The 20,628-nt window shown below is 32.5% G+C and overlaps 6 protein-coding genes across 7 annotated transcripts; 4 read left to right on the forward strand and 2 right to left on the reverse strand.

Moving 5' to 3' along the window:
• The first annotated feature begins 248 nt into the window (after nt 1–248).
• On the forward strand, nt 249–2,543 carry LOC135956320 (uncharacterized). The gene has a single exon (XM_065506772.1). The coding sequence runs from the start codon at nt 287–289 to the stop codon at nt 2,408–2,410; it is 2,124 nt and encodes a 707-aa protein (XP_065362844.1). The 5' UTR covers nt 249–286; the 3' UTR covers nt 2,411–2,543.
• Nle (notchless) lies at nt 2,449–6,298 on the reverse strand. The gene is made up of 5 exons (XM_065506773.1): nt 5,507–6,298; nt 5,215–5,445; nt 4,808–5,158; nt 2,563–2,689; nt 2,449–2,491 (listed from the first exon to the last, which is right to left on the reverse strand). The coding sequence occupies exons 1-5, from the start codon at nt 6,258–6,260 to the stop codon at nt 2,479–2,481; spliced, it is 1,476 nt and encodes a 491-aa protein (XP_065362845.1). The 5' UTR covers nt 6,261–6,298; the 3' UTR covers nt 2,449–2,478.
• A 557-nt stretch (nt 6,299–6,855) lies between these two features.
• LOC135957598 (COMM domain-containing protein 3) lies at nt 6,856–7,593 on the forward strand. Its single transcript, XM_065508375.1, has 2 exons — nt 6,856–7,043; nt 7,105–7,593. The coding sequence occupies exons 1-2, from the start codon at nt 6,896–6,898 to the stop codon at nt 7,566–7,568; spliced, it is 612 nt and encodes a 203-aa protein (XP_065364447.1). The 5' UTR covers nt 6,856–6,895; the 3' UTR covers nt 7,569–7,593.
• On the reverse strand, nt 7,579–10,369 carry LOC135957597 (uncharacterized). Of its 2 annotated transcripts, none has more exons than XM_065508374.1 (4): nt 9,954–10,369; nt 9,506–9,663; nt 9,233–9,397; nt 7,579–8,045 (listed from the first exon to the last, which is right to left on the reverse strand). In XM_065508374.1, the coding sequence occupies exons 1-4, from the start codon at nt 10,165–10,167 to the stop codon at nt 7,752–7,754; spliced, it is 831 nt and encodes a 276-aa protein (XP_065364446.1). In that variant the 5' UTR covers nt 10,168–10,369; the 3' UTR covers nt 7,579–7,751. The 2 variants fall into 2 exon arrangements, with proteins under 2 accessions (XP_065364446.1, XP_065364445.1); XM_065508373.1 differs by having other exon boundaries at nt 9,506–9,672.
• A 1,156-nt stretch (nt 10,370–11,525) lies between these two features.
• Nucleotides 11,526–14,111, forward strand: GlcT (ceramide glucosyltransferase). The gene has a single exon (XM_065507290.1). The coding sequence runs from the start codon at nt 11,918–11,920 to the stop codon at nt 13,148–13,150; it is 1,233 nt and encodes a 410-aa protein (XP_065363362.1). The 5' UTR covers nt 11,526–11,917; the 3' UTR covers nt 13,151–14,111.
• A 2,509-nt stretch (nt 14,112–16,620) lies between these two features.
• Nucleotides 16,621–19,836, forward strand: LOC135957889 (probable RNA-binding protein 19). Its single transcript, XM_065508720.1, has 4 exons — nt 16,621–16,768; nt 16,829–19,053; nt 19,123–19,245; nt 19,311–19,836. Exons 1-4 carry the CDS (start codon nt 16,733–16,735, stop codon nt 19,639–19,641), a joined length of 2,715 nt encoding a protein of 904 aa, XP_065364792.1. The 5' UTR covers nt 16,621–16,732; the 3' UTR covers nt 19,642–19,836.
• The last annotated feature ends 792 nt before the right edge of the window (nt 19,837–20,628 follow it).

Genomic DNA, 20,628 nt, shown 5'->3' on the forward strand with positions numbered 1-20,628 from the left:
TTATATTTGTAATTTATTTGTATAATTTGTTTAATTAGTAAGAAAATAGTAAATAAAACTGTTCTATATAAATTTAAAATATAAATAATTAAGGTAAACATGAGAACAATTTTAACGATTTTTATAAGAAACAAAGGGAATTTGTTGTACTGGGTATTAAAAATATCGTTGCGGGATTTGTACGAAGAAACATTTGCATTGTGATAAGTGGTTTTGATCTTTATATTTTTTAATTTATTTTTGTTGTTTTAAAAGTAAAGATTCAGTGATAGTAATACGACTCGTCATGATTTTAAGAAATTTAAAAAATATTAAAAATCTTTCCAGAAGGAATTTGTCCGGCTTCCAGAACTTGCTTGATATTCATCCTAGTGTTAAAAATGCCTTGCAGCAACATGAGCCGGTAGTGGCCTTAGAATCCACTATTATTACACATGGCATGCCTTATCCACAAAACTTGGAAACTGCCTTTGAAGTTGAGGATATAGTGAGATCCGTTGGTGCTACACCCGCAACTATAGCCCTTATAGATGGTCGACTTAAGGTGGGCCTATCTAAAGATGACATTGTCCAATTGGCGAAAATGGATAGAGAAGAAGTTATAAAGTCTTCACGCAGAGATTTGCCTTATGTAATAGCCAATGCGAAATGTGGTGGCACAACGGTAGCCGCAACTATGATTGTGGCTCATATGGCGGGTATAAAAATATTTGCTACAGGTGGTGTGGGAGGTGTTCATCGTGATGGCCACATCACAATGGATGTATCGGCTGATTTGGTGGAATTGGGACGAACTCCAGTAACAGTAGTTAGCAGTGGTGTAAAATCCATATTGGACATACCACGTACATTGGAATATCTGGAGACGCAAGGTGTCTGTGTGGCTGCATTTAACAGCGAAGGGGGTAAATTTCCCGATTTCTATACTCGAGACAGTGGTTGCAAAGCCCCTTACAACCTACAGAATCCCCAAGAAGCAGCTAAACTTATTAATGCTTTGCATCAGTTACAGTTGCAGTCAGGCATATTAATTGGTGTACCCATACCCCACGAATATGCAGCAGACAAGGATTTAATTACCGCTGCTATAAATCAAGCCTACAAGGATGCTGTCGAGAATGAAGTAGAGGGCAAAGAAGTTACTCCATTTTTATTGGCTGCTATAGCGAAAATAACAGGAGGTTCTAGTCTTAAATCAAATATAGCTTTAATTAAAAACAATGCTAATATTGCTGCCCAAATTGCTTGTGAATTAAGCAATACTGTTAAAAATAATAATCATGCATGGTCCGAACATTTAAACAATAACTTGGAAGTGTCTGCGAAAAAACCCTTAATAATTGGTGCCTCAATGTTGGATCTTTGCCTTACCATGCTGGACGACATACCCTTGACTTTAGACGGAGCTACATATCATACACATGCCAAGGAATCGGGCGGTGGTGTGGGTCGAAATCTTGCCGAGGCCATTTATAAACTTTATGGTGCGGCCAATTTTGTTTCGGTCGTAGGTAAAGATCATATGGGCCAAAGTTTATTGCAGTTAATACCAGAATCTGTGCGCAAAGGCGTTCTGATTGACCAGGAAAAAACTACTTCTATTTGTTCTATAATATTTGATAAATCTGGAAATTGTAAGATGTGTTTAGCCAACATGGAAATACACAAATCTATAACACCACAGGTTATAAAACAACAAAAGGAACTATTCAAACGTACACCATTGGTAATAATAGACGGTAATTTAGGCATAAACACTATTGAAAAAATATTGGAATTATCTTTGCAATACAATAAACCGGTATTTTTTGAGCCCACTGACATGTTAATCGCTGGAAAACCTTTTGAACTGGACACAACGCTTACGCAGCAAATACGTATTGTCACACCCAATGTTTTTGAACTCAAAGCAATTGTAGAATCAATAACTGGCAAAACGATTAGTTGGGACCCAAATAGATCCCTCTCATCGCTTGATCTACTACTCAAGGAATGTAAGGATTTGTTAAAGTTAATTGAAAATAAATTTGACTGTATTGTCGTCACTTTGGGAGCCCATGGTGTCTTGGTTAATTTACGTGGTGGTAGTTTTGAACAAAAAATGTTTGAACCAACGACTGGTGCCTATATTAATAACAAAACAAATCAGTTTACTTCACGCATGTATGCTGCTCCGTCTGTTGAGAATATTGTAAATGTCTCGGGTGCCGGTGATAGTTTATCGAGTGGTTTTATAACTGGTTTAATACGTGGTTTAACTCTCAATGAGAGCATCGCTTTCGGGTTTCTTGCCGCTAAACGATCTTTGCAATCGAACTCTGCCGTGCCTGAACAATATTTCGAAAATACCCAGGAAGAGCAAGAACTTTTGAGCAATGAGATTGCTGCATTAAAGTACAAAAATATATAATATGAAATTTATATGAATTTAAATAAATAAAGAATGCATTTTTATTTTTTCATGTTTTAATAACTTTATTAATAAGCCCATCTGTAAATAAATTGAAAAAATATAAAATAAATTTAAAGATTACATTCCCTAATACACCACTTCGAACTTACAATTTTATTACTTTGTCCTTTCCACCAGACGCCACTTTGGAACCATCAGGAGCCCAATCCACGCCAAATACTTCATCAGCATGACCAGGTAATTCTTGTGCCAGCCTTTTAGTTTGCACACTCCACACTAAAAAAAAAAATTATAAACAGTTATAAAAATAACATGTATGTATAGACCACCCAAATTTGCAAAAAATAAGCTGGCTCCACCGACTGTTTCTAATATGGGTACGTATTTATGCATATGAAACAATTATAACATTTAGGAGAAAACTGGACAATCAGATCATAGTCACTGATTGACATGTTTGCCCTAGATACTAAAGACACTTTAATGAAAATTTAGATTTTAAAACAAATATGTAAAAGTCCACTAAAAATTCAAAATAAGTAAAAGAAAAGTTGTCAACGCATACTGCATTAACTAGTTTCTGAAAAATTTAAAACAAATGATTTTAAATCGTATTTTGTCTCTCCTGTAAAATGTATTAGCATACTAAAAAATCTCAAAAACCTTTTGTCCAAGATTTGTCAAAAATATCAATGTTCACTCCATCGACAAATTTTAAATTTGTTCGCTTTATTTTACTCGATATTTGTGAACTAATATATACAAATATGTATTAATAATAAAGCATTCGGTTAAACTCTTCTCGATTTCGAATTACATAATATTTGCCAGTATATTGAAAAAAAGGTTGGTTCAGAAAATTCCGATCAGAATGAATAATATTTATTTCGGACGATTAGTAGCTTCAGTACCTTGATATGTCTATACCTGATAGATTTTGGTCATGATATACGTCAAAATTATAACCCCTTGTCTATACCAGATAAATTTGTATCATGATAAACTTCAAAATGGTTGCCAAGATAAAAAATTTTCAGGTATATTCCCCATTTATTAATATTATAGCTTCGTTATGACAAAATTGTTAGTGCTTTTGCACAGACAACTTTGTCTTGACAACAAACGACATTAATTGTTATGATAAATATTTGTCAAGCATAGGGGATTATTTATATAAAAAACAGATTAAACCATAGGGCACACATTACATAGATATGAATCAGCTGTTTCCAGTAAAATGGAAATAGAAAACAACAAAAGAAAATTTCAATTTAGACAATCGTTGCCTATTGAAAATTGTATTTTCAAGTGGCTGTAAAACGTCTACTTTTACTTTTTATGAGAACTGTCATTTGTTTCATATCTGTAATAATCTGTGCTATATGGTAACATAGATACGAGGCGTAATTGGCAAAAACATAAGTCAAAAACCTAACTTCAAGGCGAATTTACTACAGGTGACTTTAATAAGCCAGATGACTATTTTTTGCTCGATGTTTTTTCACTTCTATCAGTCAAAGTTTGTTTACATTTCTTTATCAATTAAAATTAACGTTTTTGTTTCTTTTAATAAAAATAAAAATAATAGAAAAGTGATTAATTGATAATATAAAAGTGAATGGACTACTTATTGTAAGTAAATTTCACGTATTTATTTTCACCCCTGTTTTTGAATTTTGCAGTCTGCTGTCGTTTAGTTGTTTGACAGCTAGCAAATAATTTTACAAAACAAAGTACATGTTGTTTTTGGTAAAGTTGTATTTGTTGGGTATACCTGTAAATAAATTTACCTTGCCTAACTCTTACAACAACAAAATACATGCTAGACAATTGGGGTATTCACACGGTCTGCTATTAGTCATATTGTTATAATGTCCTAATTTATTATAATAGTTGTTGTTGTGTTTTAAACAAAAAAAAGTATTATTTTATGACAAAACAATAAACATGCATAGTTCAAATAGTCATATTAGTTTAGAACTTTTTTGTTTGAAACACTACAAACATTTTTTTAAACTATCATAATATATTAGGACATTATGACAATATGACCAAATAGTAGACCGTGTGAATACCCCAAATGTCTTTTGGTGTTGAATCAGACATACATATGATTTGTTTTATTTCTGTTTGACAAATCCGAGTGTCTCGTCTCTATGCATTATTCTTTAAACAAATTTTTAACGAAAAAAAAAATAGAATACAAATTCGTTGGTCAGAAATTGTATGGTATTATATACGTTGTTTGTTATCTGGATTACTAAGTAATCCTTTATGGGGTCGGAAATGAAAAATGTATGACTCGTGGTGAAGCTTAAGCTTTGTATAATATAAACTAGATTTTAGTCTATGGGTGCATAATACGTAATACTATGATTTTATTCATGTGCCTACCTTTCAAAGTGGAATCCTTACTGCCGCTAACAATTAAACGCGAATCTGCCGACCAAGCTAATGTATATACAGCTTGTACATGACCTCTAAATGTGTTCAGAAATTGACCGTCTTTGGCACGCCACAGACGAACAGATTTGTCAAACGAAGCCGATGCGATCAGTTTAACATCTGGTGAATATTTGACATCATTGACAACATTTTGATGGCCTGTCATACGTTGTATACATTTGTTTTGATTTGACAACCACAAATATAAGGTGTAATCATCAGAACACGATACCAATGATTCAATATCATCCGGACATACTTGCTTATAACGTTGCAAAGCCATTTCTTGTAGTTTCTCTTCTGCAAAATTGTATGATATAAACAAATCTTTTGCAACAATTTATGGAATAACTTACTGCTTAAATCGGCATACTTTTTATTTCTGTCTTGCACTGGATGAAAAGGTCCCGTTCGTAAGACATAGTCTGTGTTAAGGGCAATATTGTTAACCCAATGGGCATGACCTGTAAATGTTCTACATAATATGCCATCTGCTGCTCGCCATATCTTAACTGTACGATCTTTAGAGGAGGTATATATTAAGCCAGCACCACCCCAACGAACTGCAGTGACAGCAGCGGTATGACCTAAATAAAATTGAACATTTTAGGGCTTGATACGCTCGAGTATATTAGTTTTTAAACTTACCTGCTATCACCATAATGCATTGTCCCAATACAGTATCCCAAATACGGCAATCGCCATCGCTTCCCGCACTAGCCAGTTTGCGGCACTCGGGATTTTTATGATATGGCTCCCAACTTAAACCATGTACCCACTTTTTATGGCCACTCATAGTGCGTCCCAATTGTTTTCCTGTTTCTGGATCCCAAACAATAATGTTACCAGCTTTGCAAGCACTAGCTAGTTTCTTACCATCAGGCGACCAGGATACACACATTACCCATTGCTTAAGTCCTGTGCAGGTGAACTGTGGTGTTTCTGTATTTAAATCCCAAAATCTTACCGTCGTATCACCGGAACCACTAGCCAAATGAGTACCGTCCGGGCTAAAACATATCGAAATAACTGCCTCGGCATGACCGGGCATGGAGCTGGTACAACGTGTAACCGCACGCACTTTAAACACTGATTGTGGCTGATATACAATACTAATAACATTTTCAGTATCGACAGTTTTAAGATCTAAAGTTTGGTCCAGTGTTTTCTTAATTTCATCATCACCCACAAAGAATATGTACGGTGTTGACTCTTCGTTTTTTAGCAATGCATTGCAGATAAGCCCCAATTGTTCAACGGTAACTCCAGAAGGCAAATCGATTGGTGGACCCGCCTCTTCTCCAGTATCCGATACAAGTCGTGCCTGTACCGTATGTGTTTCATTGCTTTCCTCCATTTCAACATCTTTAGTTTCATTTAATTTAAAAGGATTTGAAGTCATGTTTGTGTTGGACGAAATACGCAGATATTATGAATGAAAACACGTGCAGATGAATAAAATGCAAAATATAAACAAACTACTTGAGTTGCCAGACTTTTAGATTGTATATATTTCATAATTTAGAGATGACAATAAAGATGAAAACTACAAATGTGTAGGGTTCTATAGTTGAATAGAACTATAGAATAGTTCGATTTTTAAAAGTCGACTTTCTAATTTGCGATTCTTTTTTAAATTTTTAAACCAAAAAAAATTCAAAAACTATTGTATGTATTCTTGGAAGCTTTTTCCCTCTTTTTGTTCTTTGTTTGCGAATGTATTTCAAATTTAAAAAATATTTGTATAATATTTTACATTTATTATGGTGTATAATAAAATTGGCTTTCCAAACAAAAAAATTCATATCCAGGCTATATAAGTTCTATAGTATGAACGTACACTAAAAACTATTTTCAGTGTTAAAAATTATATTAATGGTGAAGAAAATTGAAAAATGTATGCTTTCAACATAAGCCAAAATGTTTATTGGGTAAGAAATCGGTACTGTCTGGTAGCACAATGTATCGCAATGTTACTTTGTTTACTGTTGTGTTATCGAAAAAGTACTTTGCTGACCATCTCTAAAATGCACTGCGATGAAGATGAGTGTTCCAACTAAAACACCCATAACTTTATCCAATTTGGTTGTTGAAGGCCTCGGCCACTTGGGAACAACAATACCATTAGATACTACAAAGAAAATCATTGCTAATAGTGTTAAATTAACTTTACATCCTGAAGCCAGTAAGTTAATTCTGCAATGTGTGAAACAACTATTATAATATCCAAAAATTGTTCTTGTTAGCTATACCTCCAGTACCCGAAATATATGCTACCAACAGTGGAAAAGCAAAACAAAGCGAATATGCTATAGTCACTCTATACAGCTTGGCTATAAAGCACAACTTGGATGTTATGGCTGTTAGGCAAGTTATGGAAGAACGGCACCTGAATCCGGCAGTTATTGAAGAATTAACGCGAACTTACGAGGAACAACGTAAACATTTATTTTTACGCCAACTACAAGTAAGTCACTCATTTCCTCACATAACGGATCTCCAGTGGCGTATAGTTGCCGATGTCAAGTCCTCAACTTCGGATCATAGTAGCAAAGAGGTAGGTTTTCACATCAATTTAGGTCGTTACAAACAGAAGGGAGGTGAAAGAGAAACCATTGTTGAATTTGTGTGCAACACCGAAGAATTGCAATTGTTAATAAATAAACTTAAGGAAATTGAACGTCATTGTTGCAAAGAAACATTGGAATAATAAAAACACATTTAGTTAAATAAAATTTTACAATATTCTTGTTTATCTAATACGTAAGTTTTGTTTAAAATTAAAAAGAAAACAATTAATTTATTTGACTATAACAATATCAACAAAAAAGATAATTAGGAGGTAAATCATTTGGTAGTATGATTAGTTCACATGATAAGGAAGGAACTGCCACTAAACTTGTGAATCTAGCAAAGATTTCAGCTGCGTTAACTCTGGTGGAGCATTACTGTAGATGGATCCAGAAAATGCATTTTCTGCATTAGCCTCGGCATCGGAACTAATTACAACACATTCATTGTGTTTATTTAGCTTCATATTAAGACCTCGAAAGCGATTATCAATCTTGTAAAGATTTTTACCACTGGACCAAGAATAAAATGGTTTACCACTAAATGGATTCATAAAATCTGCCCAATATCCGTGCAGTCTTAGGCGGGCAGTGATTTCACGGGCGGCTAATACGAACTAAAAGTAAAGATAAATTATTATATGCGTACTTATTTTGGCAACTTTAACTATTTATGTTAAATTCAGTATACCAATACGAAGCTTTCCAGACCAAAACAATTAAATTGCACTACATAGTAATGAAATCCAAAATTCTCATGTTTACATACATTTTTAAATAATAATCAAATTGCAATATAAAAAGGGTTTAAACAGCCTAATTAGTTTTGAATGCAATCTCTGTAGCTGTGACTTGTAATCACAAACATATTTCATACAATTTTTTTGCAGTCTACAAACTAGTGTTTGTTTTCTAAATCACAGGATCAAATAATTGATTACATCAATGTTATTTAATGATTTATTTAAAACTCAGAAAATTATAATTAAATTATATTTTAAATCATACAATTTTGTCTTTATTTTAATATAAACCAAAAAATATGCATTCAACTTTAAATTAGTCTATTTGAGTTTGGTCTACCAGAATATGTAAAAACCCGATTTTGAAAAAAAAACGAGATACGATCTTTCTATATTAAGCCATCGATATATAAATGCTCATTATTATTGATATATATAATATGTAAGCGTAAAGGTAAAACACTAAAATAAATCTTATGAAATATTAATTATTTTTTGAACAATAAATAAAACTGCAATAATTTATATTTTTTGAACAAAAAGTAAAACTCAACATTAATTTTTTATTTTGCAATGAAACAATTTCTCTTGAAAAATAATTATTAAAATTTAAGTTTTTTAATTATAAACTTTACTGCAGTGCCTACTAGATTTCCAACTGACCTCTATATCTTAAACTCTGTAGTGTAAGGTCATTTAATATTTTTTTAATCGACGAGTGTTTGTTTAATAAAATCCACAGGTTTTATTAGCTTTGATTGTATCATTATATAGTTTAAAAGTATTTTGACACATATAGGTACTTTAAACAAAAGTTAAGGATTTTTAAAAATATTTCATATGTAAAAAATTATCAATTAAAATTTTCGTGAAAAATCAATAAGAATTATAAAAAAAATAAATACTGCGCAAAATCTTATTTAAAATACCTATACATACTTTTGATGTATAATATTCCTATAAGAAATCTCAAAAATAGTTCATAAATTTATTAAAGAACCAATAAGGAAATTATTGTACTAAATTTATTAAAGGACCAATAAAGAAATTATTGTACTAACCTTTCTTGCTCCAATCTCGGTATCTCCACTGAAACGTAATGTCATTATAGCTAACTTTTCACTAGATACCACTTCTGGTGCTGGAAATAATTCATGCAGGGATTTTTTAATCAATGAAGGACACTCATTTACACTAAATTTTAGCATAGGCTTTTTCTCTGAGTTCTAGTGCCAACAAAATGTTAATAGAAAGAGAAGAAAGTACAAAAAAGAAAAATTACATAATTTAATTTGTTTATTTATTTAATTGCAATATAGAAATTTAGTACTCACTTTGCCATCAAAATCTACCAGCGATTCTAAGGGAACCTCAAGTGTTATTGTAGTTGTGGCTCCTTGCCACGCAGGTCCTACAGCATTTGGAAAATAAAAACGATTTCCACGCGGTGATAATAATTCCCAATTCGGTCCACATTCTCCGCCCAAAAAGTCTGAATTGCCTTGAGAACATTAAACACATATTTTGTATGTAGGTATGCATGTATTATAATAACAATTTACATCATACAAAAATAAACAAACGCAAAACACACACACCACGCTAACACAAAAACAAAATTTGTCAAATCATATCAGGCGTATTGTGATAATTGTCTAACGTTGTTTTTATCATGTGTGGATAGATAATTTTTGTAAAAACAAACCAATTATGTACTATGCTATTTTTTGTTTTTATATGGATGTGTGTGTCTCGGTCTGCCTGCTTGATAATATAGCCTACCTTCTACACGAACTTTTGATTTGACAACCTTGAAAGCGCTTTCAAGGTTTTTAGAATCGCTGCGTCTGGAGTATTGTGCCACAATACAATAATTATTTGGTTGTACCGCCAATAGATACAAGGTCAAAGGAGTATTTGTATTTAGACAATATACGGTAGCATTGCGCAAAGATCCTCCACTGCGATTGAGACTTCGTAATAAAGTATATGACATTTTATTTTATACTTGTTTATATCTTTAATCTAAATAACTCATTCGCGCTTTGAAATGGGTTTATATCTTTAACTTTGGTATTATTAGATTGATTTTCTTATTTTTACACTATAATTTTCACTACTGTTATAAATAATTATACAAATTTTGAATATTTCTAACTTTTCCAGATGTTATATATAATTTCTGTTATTCTCGTATTTCGTCTTATTATTTTACTGAGTTGTCAGAAAAAATATCTATTTGTCAACAGCTGACAGTTGTATTAGAAAAAATTGTATATGAAACATCCTGTTATAAGCTCCAGCTGTTGGGAAGGTGTGTGTTGTACTCAGAGATGGAAAAGTTAATAAGAATTTACTTTTTCTATACTATTTCATATTAAAAACTATCGTAGTACTGCCGCTACTTGTTTGACTTATTTGGCACTTCCAAACAATTGTGTATATAACAGTTTATTTATTTTCTATAGTGTAGAACATTTTGTGTATAACAATATTATTTTTTGTTAAATCTGTTGATATAACAGTATTTTCTATAGAAAATCTTATGTATAACTTATGTATTTCTAAAGAAAATTTGTGTATAACAGTACTTTCTATGCAAAATTGTGTCTATAACAGTCTTTTCTATAGAAAATTGTGTGTATTTTCTATTGATATTGTGTACTTGATATATTTTAGTATAATTTTAATTTATTTAACAATAATAAAAAAAAGAGTCAAGGACGATTTAATGAAATTATTAATATTAGGCCAGGTCGATTTGTATGGAGGATCAAAAAATAAAAAATCGTATAGCAGAAACGCAATCTACGGAAAATTCTAAGAAAGTTTCTTCAAGAAACCATAGGTCCAAAATCAAATCCTATCTTACGCATTTCGTCTTTTATCCAACAAAAAAAACTATTAAAAAAAAATTTATATTGAAATATCATTGGATAAAAGACGAAATGCACAAGTTGGATTTGATTTTAGACCTATGGTTTCTTGGGGAAAATTTCTTAGAATTTTCAATAGAATGCGTTTCTGCTATACGATTTTTCGCGAAAAAAAATCGACGGACCCACCCTAATGTATATTCTATATACGATATAACGAAAAATGCTTCTTCTATATATTTGTTGAAAAATTATTCCTTTGTGGATATAAATTAATAATTAATTTTTTAAAACGAAGTGCTGATTATGCCAATATTTTTCGAAAGTTTGGCCGATTTTTCATTCAATTTGCTTGGCAGCCCTGACAACATACATAAATATTTGTTTTGATTTTTTTACTCATTCCCTTCACATCACTTTTCGTAAAAGTTTCATCCCTATAAATCGCCCTGCATTGCCAACTATTTGTTAGACATAAAATAGATAAAAAACAGCAGTTTAATAGAAATTTGTGGCTAAATCTTTCGCGAAAAATAATGGATTTTTTAGTTTTTTTCTTTTAATTTGTTAAAATTTATTAACAAAATAAAATTACACATATAGTTGAGAAAAGAAAATGAAACATATGTAAAGTGCAAACAATATAATAATGACTAAGCTTGACAAGTATTATGTCTTGTCCAAGTGACAACGCCAAGAAAAAATACAGATAAAGGAAATAAATACCAGAAGAATTATCACAATTATCATAAGACAGTGCAGTGATTCATAAAATAATTAAGCATATTAAATACAGTGCAGAGGAAAGCTGAGCTGATTAGAGCAGAAGAGAACAAATCTGTATCAAAACAAAGTATACGCAGTGAAATAATGTCACCTATACCAACACCTGTGTATGGATTCGCAATATTCTTTTTGTTGTTTTGGTGTGGTACATGGTGTGTCCATCTAATGGCGATATGTTATGGGAAATTTAAACTGCATAAAAAGTCGTGCATGTTTCCAAATGAGACACCGCTGCCTGGAGTGTCAATTATAAAACCCCTAATGGGCGTTGATCCAAATTTGGAGCATAATCTTGAAACATTCTTTACCATGGATTATCCAGTGTATGAGCTTTTATTTTGCATCGAAGACAAATCGGACCCAGCTGTTAAATTGGTAGAAAGTCTGATTTCGAAATATCCTACAGTGGAGGCTTCACTCTTCTTGGGCGCTTCGAATGTGGGCGTGAATCCAAAAATCAATAATATGCAGCCGGGCTATGAGGCCGCCAAATACGAATTTGTCATGATTTCCGATAGTGGCATCAAGATGAAAAATGATACGTTGTTGGATATGGTGCATAACATGGGTGAGAAATACGCATTAGTGCACCAAATGCCATTTACTTGCGACCGTGAAGGTTTTGCGGCAACTTTTGAAAAGATTTTCTTTGGCACGGTACAATCAAGAATTTACTTATCAGCCGATTTGTTGGGTATCAATTGCCATACTGGTATGTCGTGTCTGTTACGCAAGTCGGTCATGGACTACTTGGGGGGCTTGAAGGCATTCGGATGCTATTTGGCCGAAGACTTTTTCATTGCTAAAGCCATAACAGAACAAGGATGGAAAATGCGTATTAGCAACCAGCCTGCATTACAAAACAGTGGCTTTTGTGACATCAGCAGTTTCCAGGCGCGTCTTATACGTTGGGCCAAATTGAGGGTGGCCATGGTACCTACAACTATTCTACTGGAGCCTCTATCCGAATGCATGGTACTAGGAGCATTAGCCTCATGGTCGGCATCACTAATTTTTAAATGGGATCCCTTGGTATTCTATTTGGTACACATTTTAACATGGTTTCTATCTGACTGGGTAATGCTGTCAATTGTTCAAAATGGTTCGTTGCCATTTCATAAGTTCGAATTCGTTATTGGTTGGCTGTTTCGTGAGTTGAGTGGACCTTATCTGTTCTTGCATGCCTTATGGAATCCAGCTATACGATGGCGCACTCGCACCTACAAACTACAATGGGGAGGAGTTGCCTATGAACTGCCAGATACAAATGATTCCAATTCAAATCCAAGTACCAAACGTCTCTTAATAACATCGTAGCATAAGGTTTACTCATTTGGACATAATATTACCTACCTATTCTTGGGTACAACATACACCATACGAATTAGCATTTTTCGTCAAATCATCGTTAATGTATAGTATGATTCGCCGATTGAGATGGCAGATACAAAGGTTAGATTACCGAAGATAATTAGACAGTATTCTTTAACTATTCGATATGGAAGTATTTAAACGCGTATTGTATTTTCTTCTTTTTCTAAAAATTCGTTTTCCTTAAAATTGTTTAAAAATCTTTTGTAAATAAAAATAATTTTTCCAATTGTTATTCTATGTTCTATTCTACCTAGTACTAACCTTTATATCTATCATCCTTCGTATGATTTAATTTATTTAAACTTCTAGGTTTATATTAATTTTAATAAGTAGGCATAATTAAAAGAAACTGAAACAAAACAAGTAAAAAATAATATACCAAAATGCTAGGTTTATAACAAGAATATTAAAGTTAAAGTATCTTTTATATGTAAAAACTAAGAATAATAATTAACTTTTGTATAACATATAATCCTTGCTTAAATCCAAAATCTCATTAGGTCCGAAATTGCTTTAATGTAATGATCTGATAGTTCAAAGAACTATTGGACGAGCTTGATTCATTATACAAATAAATACATTGTGTTAAACAAAAAAAAAAAAAAAACAACTCGAACAACATTTAAATTTAAAACAACACTCGCAATAATAGAAAACAAAAATAAAGGGTATCTCCTTAACTTCTACTCCATAACAGAATTACAGCAAAATTCCGATAAATATTAAACGATTTGGCATAAATATTATAAATAATAATATATTGGCAAAGAAGAGAATTACAAAATAAATATTAAAAAAAATTAAATGTAGTTTGTATTAAGCATCCATCTTCAGATGAAATAAAATACACATGTAGTTATATATGTATTTAAAATAAACAAATATAAATAAATAACAAACAAAATCGTTTTCTTATCATTGAATAACAATTTGTTTATTAAATACAAAAATAGGCCGAAGCAGAAAAACCAATTAGAGTGCTATATTCGGATGCGATGAATCTTACACAAATATATAGCTGACTCAGTGCAAGTCCGTGCGTCACAATTCAAAATTAGTTTTGATGGGGGTTTTAGAAATCAATTGCTAACTGAACCTTACCGAATGTTTTTTATATTGTAGAACATTAGCTAAGTATGCAAACGTGCTAAGATCCATTTTACAAATTTTACTCGAAACACAAAAAACGTTCTAAAATCCTTGAATTTTAATATTTTTGAAATCTGTCATCCTTTTTAACAGTATTGAAGATCCTTTTTTTCACATTTTGTATTACTGTAGTTGTATTTTATTTTTTAGTGTACTAGCTCATTTTCTTATAAGTTTTTTTCTTTATTTTTATCGTTTTAAATCTGTTGTTGGATTTAAAGTCTCTATTGTCACTGAAGTGGCTCTCAAAAGACAATAGAGCACGTTTTTGATATCAGGAGTCGAAATGATCCAATATTTCTTTAACAAATTTATGATTTACCATTTTTGGTTGACATTTTATGAATTTAACAAGTTTGACGCTATTGTTATAAATGGACTTAGCTCTTTTGCATACCACAGTATTGTTAACCTTTTACACAGACAGGGTATTTTAGCTAAAGAAATAATTCAATATTTTTGGTTATAATCCTATCGTAGTCTTACTATTGGAATGATATGAGATCAAATGAGATTCGATTGCCAAATGGAATTTCGTTGGATGGAGTGTTAAGTTTCTTCAGCTTTTTCTGCTGTTGGAAAACAAGGATGTGTTTTGTTCCAGCAACAGTAACAGTACAATTTATAATTAATTTTAGAAGAGCAACTTATTTCATTTATTGATGAACAAATTAATGAAGATTGCATATTTCAACAAGACAATGGTGTAATTACTTGTCCAACTCACAATCAATGTCGTAGCGTTGTATATGATGATTTTAGAATTTCTACGTTCATCATGAACTATAATTATTTATATATTCGAAATTTATATTTATTTCCCCTGTTCTGAAGATCGAGTTAGTCGTTTTTAATAATTTATTTTAAAACAGCATAGCATTTTTCGAACGATTTCATATTTTGGACATTTACACTGATGGACAAAATTCACCGCCATTTCCCCTTTCGGATGTATAAAGGACCGGTTAAGTTAAAAAGACTTGTTTTAACTGAAGTATAATTAAAATAAATTATTGGCCGAGAAGGTATGTATTGAAATAAATTGAAAAAAATCAGTGGAATCTATTACGAAATTCGTTTCAAATATGAAACTCTAGTTCAGGGAAGCGCAAAAAGAGAAATTGTAGTTTGTGTGCATGTATGGGTTAAAAATAAAAATCCGCAACAACATCAAGCAACAGAATGAGATATTTGTATTATTACGCTCTATTGTTTGCAACTAAATGAGTTATTTGTATGTTTTACGCTCTTGCTGTGTGTTTTGCTTACTTTCGGGTTGTGTACGTGTAAATCAGAGGTTCGCAAAAATAAATCCTCTCACCAATACAATTACTCTCACCAACACATTCAATTCTTTATTTTATTCAGTGCACCTACAAACACAAAAACTGAAAAAATAAAGAAAAAGTCATACACCAGTGCTCATGCGTATTCCTAGTTGTCTCGTTGAGTGGACAACGACTACTAAAATGTAAGAGCATAAGAATACGTGTGATTTGATTCTGCACAATTGTGCTATGGGCTGCGCATTACTGGTGTAAATTCACGAAAATGTTCGTAATCTCAACAATATGAACGCCTACCAATGCTCTAGTTGCTATACTTAAACAAAATGTTGCTGTTTTCCTGTCGATTTATTACGTTTTATGATGACTATTTACCGGGTCTAGATTAGAGATGTGCGTTATTTTCATACCTGTGATTTAATTACCGTGGTTGAAAAATCACTGGTAACAAGTATTACTGAATACAGCAAGTAACAGGTACATTTAAGTCCTTTTTTCATATTTTTCAACATCCACTGGTAAAGTTTTTGAAAAATCACTGGTAACAACTGGAGCAAGTAACAGATACTTTTAATATCGTTCTCTTACATATTTTTCAACATACAAGCCATATAACCATAGGGTAACATAGAGACGAGACGTAATTGTCAAAAACCTAAGTCTGTTTTCAAAAACCTATCTCTGGCATGTATTTTGTTGTTGTATCAGACATATGATTTGTTGTATTTTTGTTTGACAAATCGGAGTGTCTCGTCTCGTATAATTCCCTATGCATATAACTGTTACTGAATGTCGTTTTTTCATACTGTTAATAAATCAGGGTTAACCTATTTATATTTAACTGAATTTATATATCGCTATATTTACCATGTATTTTTCTAGCGATTTTCGACAAACCTTTCCTAAGGAACACTTTAGAGTTGGTAACATTGGTTGAGAACATCAAAACAGATGTAAATCGAATAATGTGGCATCTCTGGAATATTTCACGTGTATCTTTTCTTACTACATAAACAATGTAACTTTGCATAAACTGTGTTAAAAAAATTAAAATATTTATCTTAAAAATACACGCTACAAATAAATAAAAATGTCGAGGATTATTGTTAAACAGTTGCCGAAAAATGTAAGTAGAGTATTTGCGATGAATTCCTTTAAATTCACTAAAATCGTTTATGTTCTTTAGATTACGGAGGATAAACTGCGAAATCTTTTTGGTGCTAAAGGCAACATCACCGATATGCAGTTAAAATATACTCCAGATGGTAAATTTCGACAGTTTTGCTTTATTGGCTATCAAACCGAAGATGAAGCCCAACAGGCTATTCAATTTTTCAACAACACCTGCATACAAACCAATCGTATACGCGTTGAAATGTGTGCCAACTTAGGAAGTGAGGATAAACCGCAATCATGGAGTAAATATGCTAAAGACAATAAAAAGGAAATGGATTTGGTGAAAAAAGTCAAGGGAACATCGTTGGAAGATAAACACAAGGAAAAGACACAATCCAAACTGGATGAAATTATTGGAAAACACAAAGATGATCCCGAATTTCAGGAGTTTATGAAGGCTCACGAGACCAAACGTTCATTATGGGCCAACGATGCGGCTGAGGCTGTACCAAGTGAAATCAACGAGCAGGAAATGGACTCTGACAAAAAATTCAATATTAAGGATGATGTCACATCAGCGAGGGGAGATAGTGGTGATGAAAATAGTGAACCGGAAGAAGAGGAAACAAAAATAGCAGAAAAACCTATAAGTGATTTAGAATATATGAAATCCTTGATGGTTTCTTCAGATTCAGCAAAAGCTAAAAAAGCCAACGTTGATTTATTTACTATCAAAATACATAATGTCCCCTATAAAGCCAAACGTCAGGATATTATCAAGTTTTTCAAACCTTTGAAGCCATACTCTGTGCGTCTACCTCAAAATGTGCATGGATTTTGTTATGTGGGTTTTAAGACTGAAAAAGACATGATCAAGGGCATGTTGAAGGATAAGAGTTTCATTAAAGGTAAGCAGGTGTTTTTCTCCGACTTTACGGAGAAAAATAAAATTACCAAAGCCAAACAGGCGGGAAAAGGAGATGATGGAACCAATGCCATGCCAGACAAGAACTCGAAATGGAAAACCCAAGAATCAAGCTTAAGTAATGAAGAAGATATATCGGAATCTGGAAAAATATTCTTTCGCAATCTGGCTTATGCTACCACAGAGGATGATTTACAAAAATTATTTGAACAATTTGGTCCAGTAGCAGAGATAAACCTTCCAGTGGATACTGTGACACGAAAAATTAAAGGCTTTGGTACTGTAACTTTTTTGATGCCCGAACATGCGGTTCAGGCTTTCAATCAGCTGGATGGTACCACATTTCAGGGTCGTTTGCTGCATTTAATTCCCGGCAAGAGTAGTAAGGATGACGAAGAGCAAGACGATGAAAATGATAGTAGCCTAACTTTTAAACAGAAAAAAGCTTTGAAATTAAAGAAAACCGCTCAAAACTCGGTGAGTTGGAATACCTTGTTCTTGGGCTCAAATGCGGTTGCCGAAATTTTAGCTAAAAAGTTTGACACTTCCAAGCAACGTATTTTGGACACCGATGATGGAGGTTCAAGTGCTGCAGTACGCATTGCTTTGGGAGAAACACAAATTGTTGTAGAAATGAAAAAGTTTTTGGAGGAAAATGGTGTGCGCATAAATGCTTTTGACTCGCAGAACGCTAAACGTTCGAAAACAATAATTTTAGCAAAAAATTTACCACCTGATACCAGCATTCAAGACTTAACACCCATTTTCGGTAAATTTGGACCAATCGGTAGAATTGTATTGCCACCCAGTGGCGTTACTGCCATTATTGAATATTGTGATTCTTCAGAAGCAAGACAAGCCTTTAAAAAGTTAGCCTACAGTAAATTCAAAAATGTTCCTTTGTATTTGGAATGGGGACCAGAAGATACCTTTAGTACTAGCCTTTCGGGTGAACCTTTGGTAGCCAAAATTGAAACTGAACCTACAGAAACAAAGGACACAGCAGAAAATGACAATGAAACTAAATCAGACGCAAATGCTCAAGTTAATGAAGAAGCTATTAATGATGATAATGAACCGGAAGATAGTGATGAATTGCCTGAACCTAACACCACGCTTTTCTTGCGAAATTTGAATTTCATAACGGAACAGGAAACTGTATACAAACATTTTAAATCTTTGGGTACTATACACACAGTGGAAATTGCCAAACGCAAAGATCCCACAAATCCCAAAAGCTTTTCGTCTCTCGGCTATGGTTTTATACAATTTAAGAAATCTGCCACAGCGGAATATGCTCTAAAGAATATGCAATTTACCAACATCGATGGCAATCAAGTGGAACTCAAACGCAGTGATCGTGTGCTTAAGTATGTTAGATTTTTATTTACATTATTATGTCTGCTTTCATATATCGATCTGTTTTTATATTCATATAGATCAGCCATCAACAATCAGGGTCAACGCAAAAGGGTAGAGTTAACTAAGCAAACTGGTACAAAGATGCTTGTGCGCAATATACCCTTCCAAGCCAATGTTAAAGAAGTTCGTGATATTTTCAAGTGAGTAACTAAGTAATTCATAAATTAAATTACCTTAATTACTATAAGTTTTCAAACTTTTTTAGAGCCTTTGGAGAATTACGTTCAGTACGTTTGCCGAAAAAGATGACACCTGGCGAAGAATGTCATCGTGGCTTTGGTTTTGTCGATTTTATAACAAAAAGTGATGCCAAAAAGGCATTTGAAGCCTTGAGTCAAAGTACTCATTTATACGGTAGACGTATTGTACTCGAATGGGCTTCTACGGCTGACGAAGATGTAGATGCATTGCGAAAAAGAGCTGCTGATCAATTTAATAATTCATATCAGAGTGATGCTTCAAAGCGTAGCAAACGAGCAATATTTGATGCTGAGAGTAATGCTAAAAGTATAGCAAACGACGAAGGCGAAGATTAGAAAATATTGTTACATTAGATTAGTGTAAATTCTATTTTTTAAATATTTTTTGTATGCATTGTTTTACTCCATATATGTTAATTACGCAAAATATATGTAAATATATATACATTTATTTAACGAAGACGAAGAGTTATATATTAAAATAAATACATGTCCTTTTCTTTTACATATTAATTCAAAATCATATAGAAATTGTTTTTTCTGAGCTTTAAGGATGAACAGTTCCTAAACAAATGTATATAGATTGTTAAGAGTTTAAATCACTCGTGCCTATAGAAAACCAGTAAGAAAGTATAGTCGGCCAAGCCCGACCACATAATACCCTACACTGAGTAAATGAGCAAACATTTTTCTTTTAAAATTTCAATAATTTATTTTCGCAAGTGACTTTGGTAAGTGGGACTATGGGAATTTTTTTCTGGATACAAACTTTTAAGAGTTTTATGCTCGTTAAAGTATTTTATGGAAGAGGTGCTTTAATGGGAGCTATGGTCTACTATGAATCGATCCGCACAAAATTTTTACGAGTGGAAATTTAATTTTTATTCACAATTTATGTAAAAAATTGTACATGTATTTTTGTTATAATAACAAAACATATTTAACATTTCCACTCAAAGTACTCGCTCGCATGTATTATAACAAGTAAGTGAGCACAGCCGAATGTGCCGACTCTTATATACCATTCCCACGACAGCCAGATCTACACACTGGAATGACCCGAGTTCATTCGGCCAAGGACTGTCAACCCAGCAGTCACTGCTGCTACAACAACAACAACTCTTATATACCCTTCACCAAATTATACTTGAAAATAAAAATATTTTTAGGTAAACAAAATTTAATTTTTTTATCTAATTTAAAATTTTTTTTTTTTAAATTTATTTGTGAAACAAATTTATGACAAAAAAAATTTTTTTGTTAAAAAAAATAAATTCGGGTTTAAAAATATTTTTCCCGATTTTGACCCATTGTACGTCCAAC

This window comes from Calliphora vicina, chromosome 4 (assembly GCF_958450345.1).
Source record: "Calliphora vicina chromosome 4, idCalVici1.1, whole genome shotgun sequence".
Lineage (NCBI taxonomy): Eukaryota > Metazoa > Arthropoda > Insecta > Diptera > Calliphoridae > Calliphora > Calliphora vicina.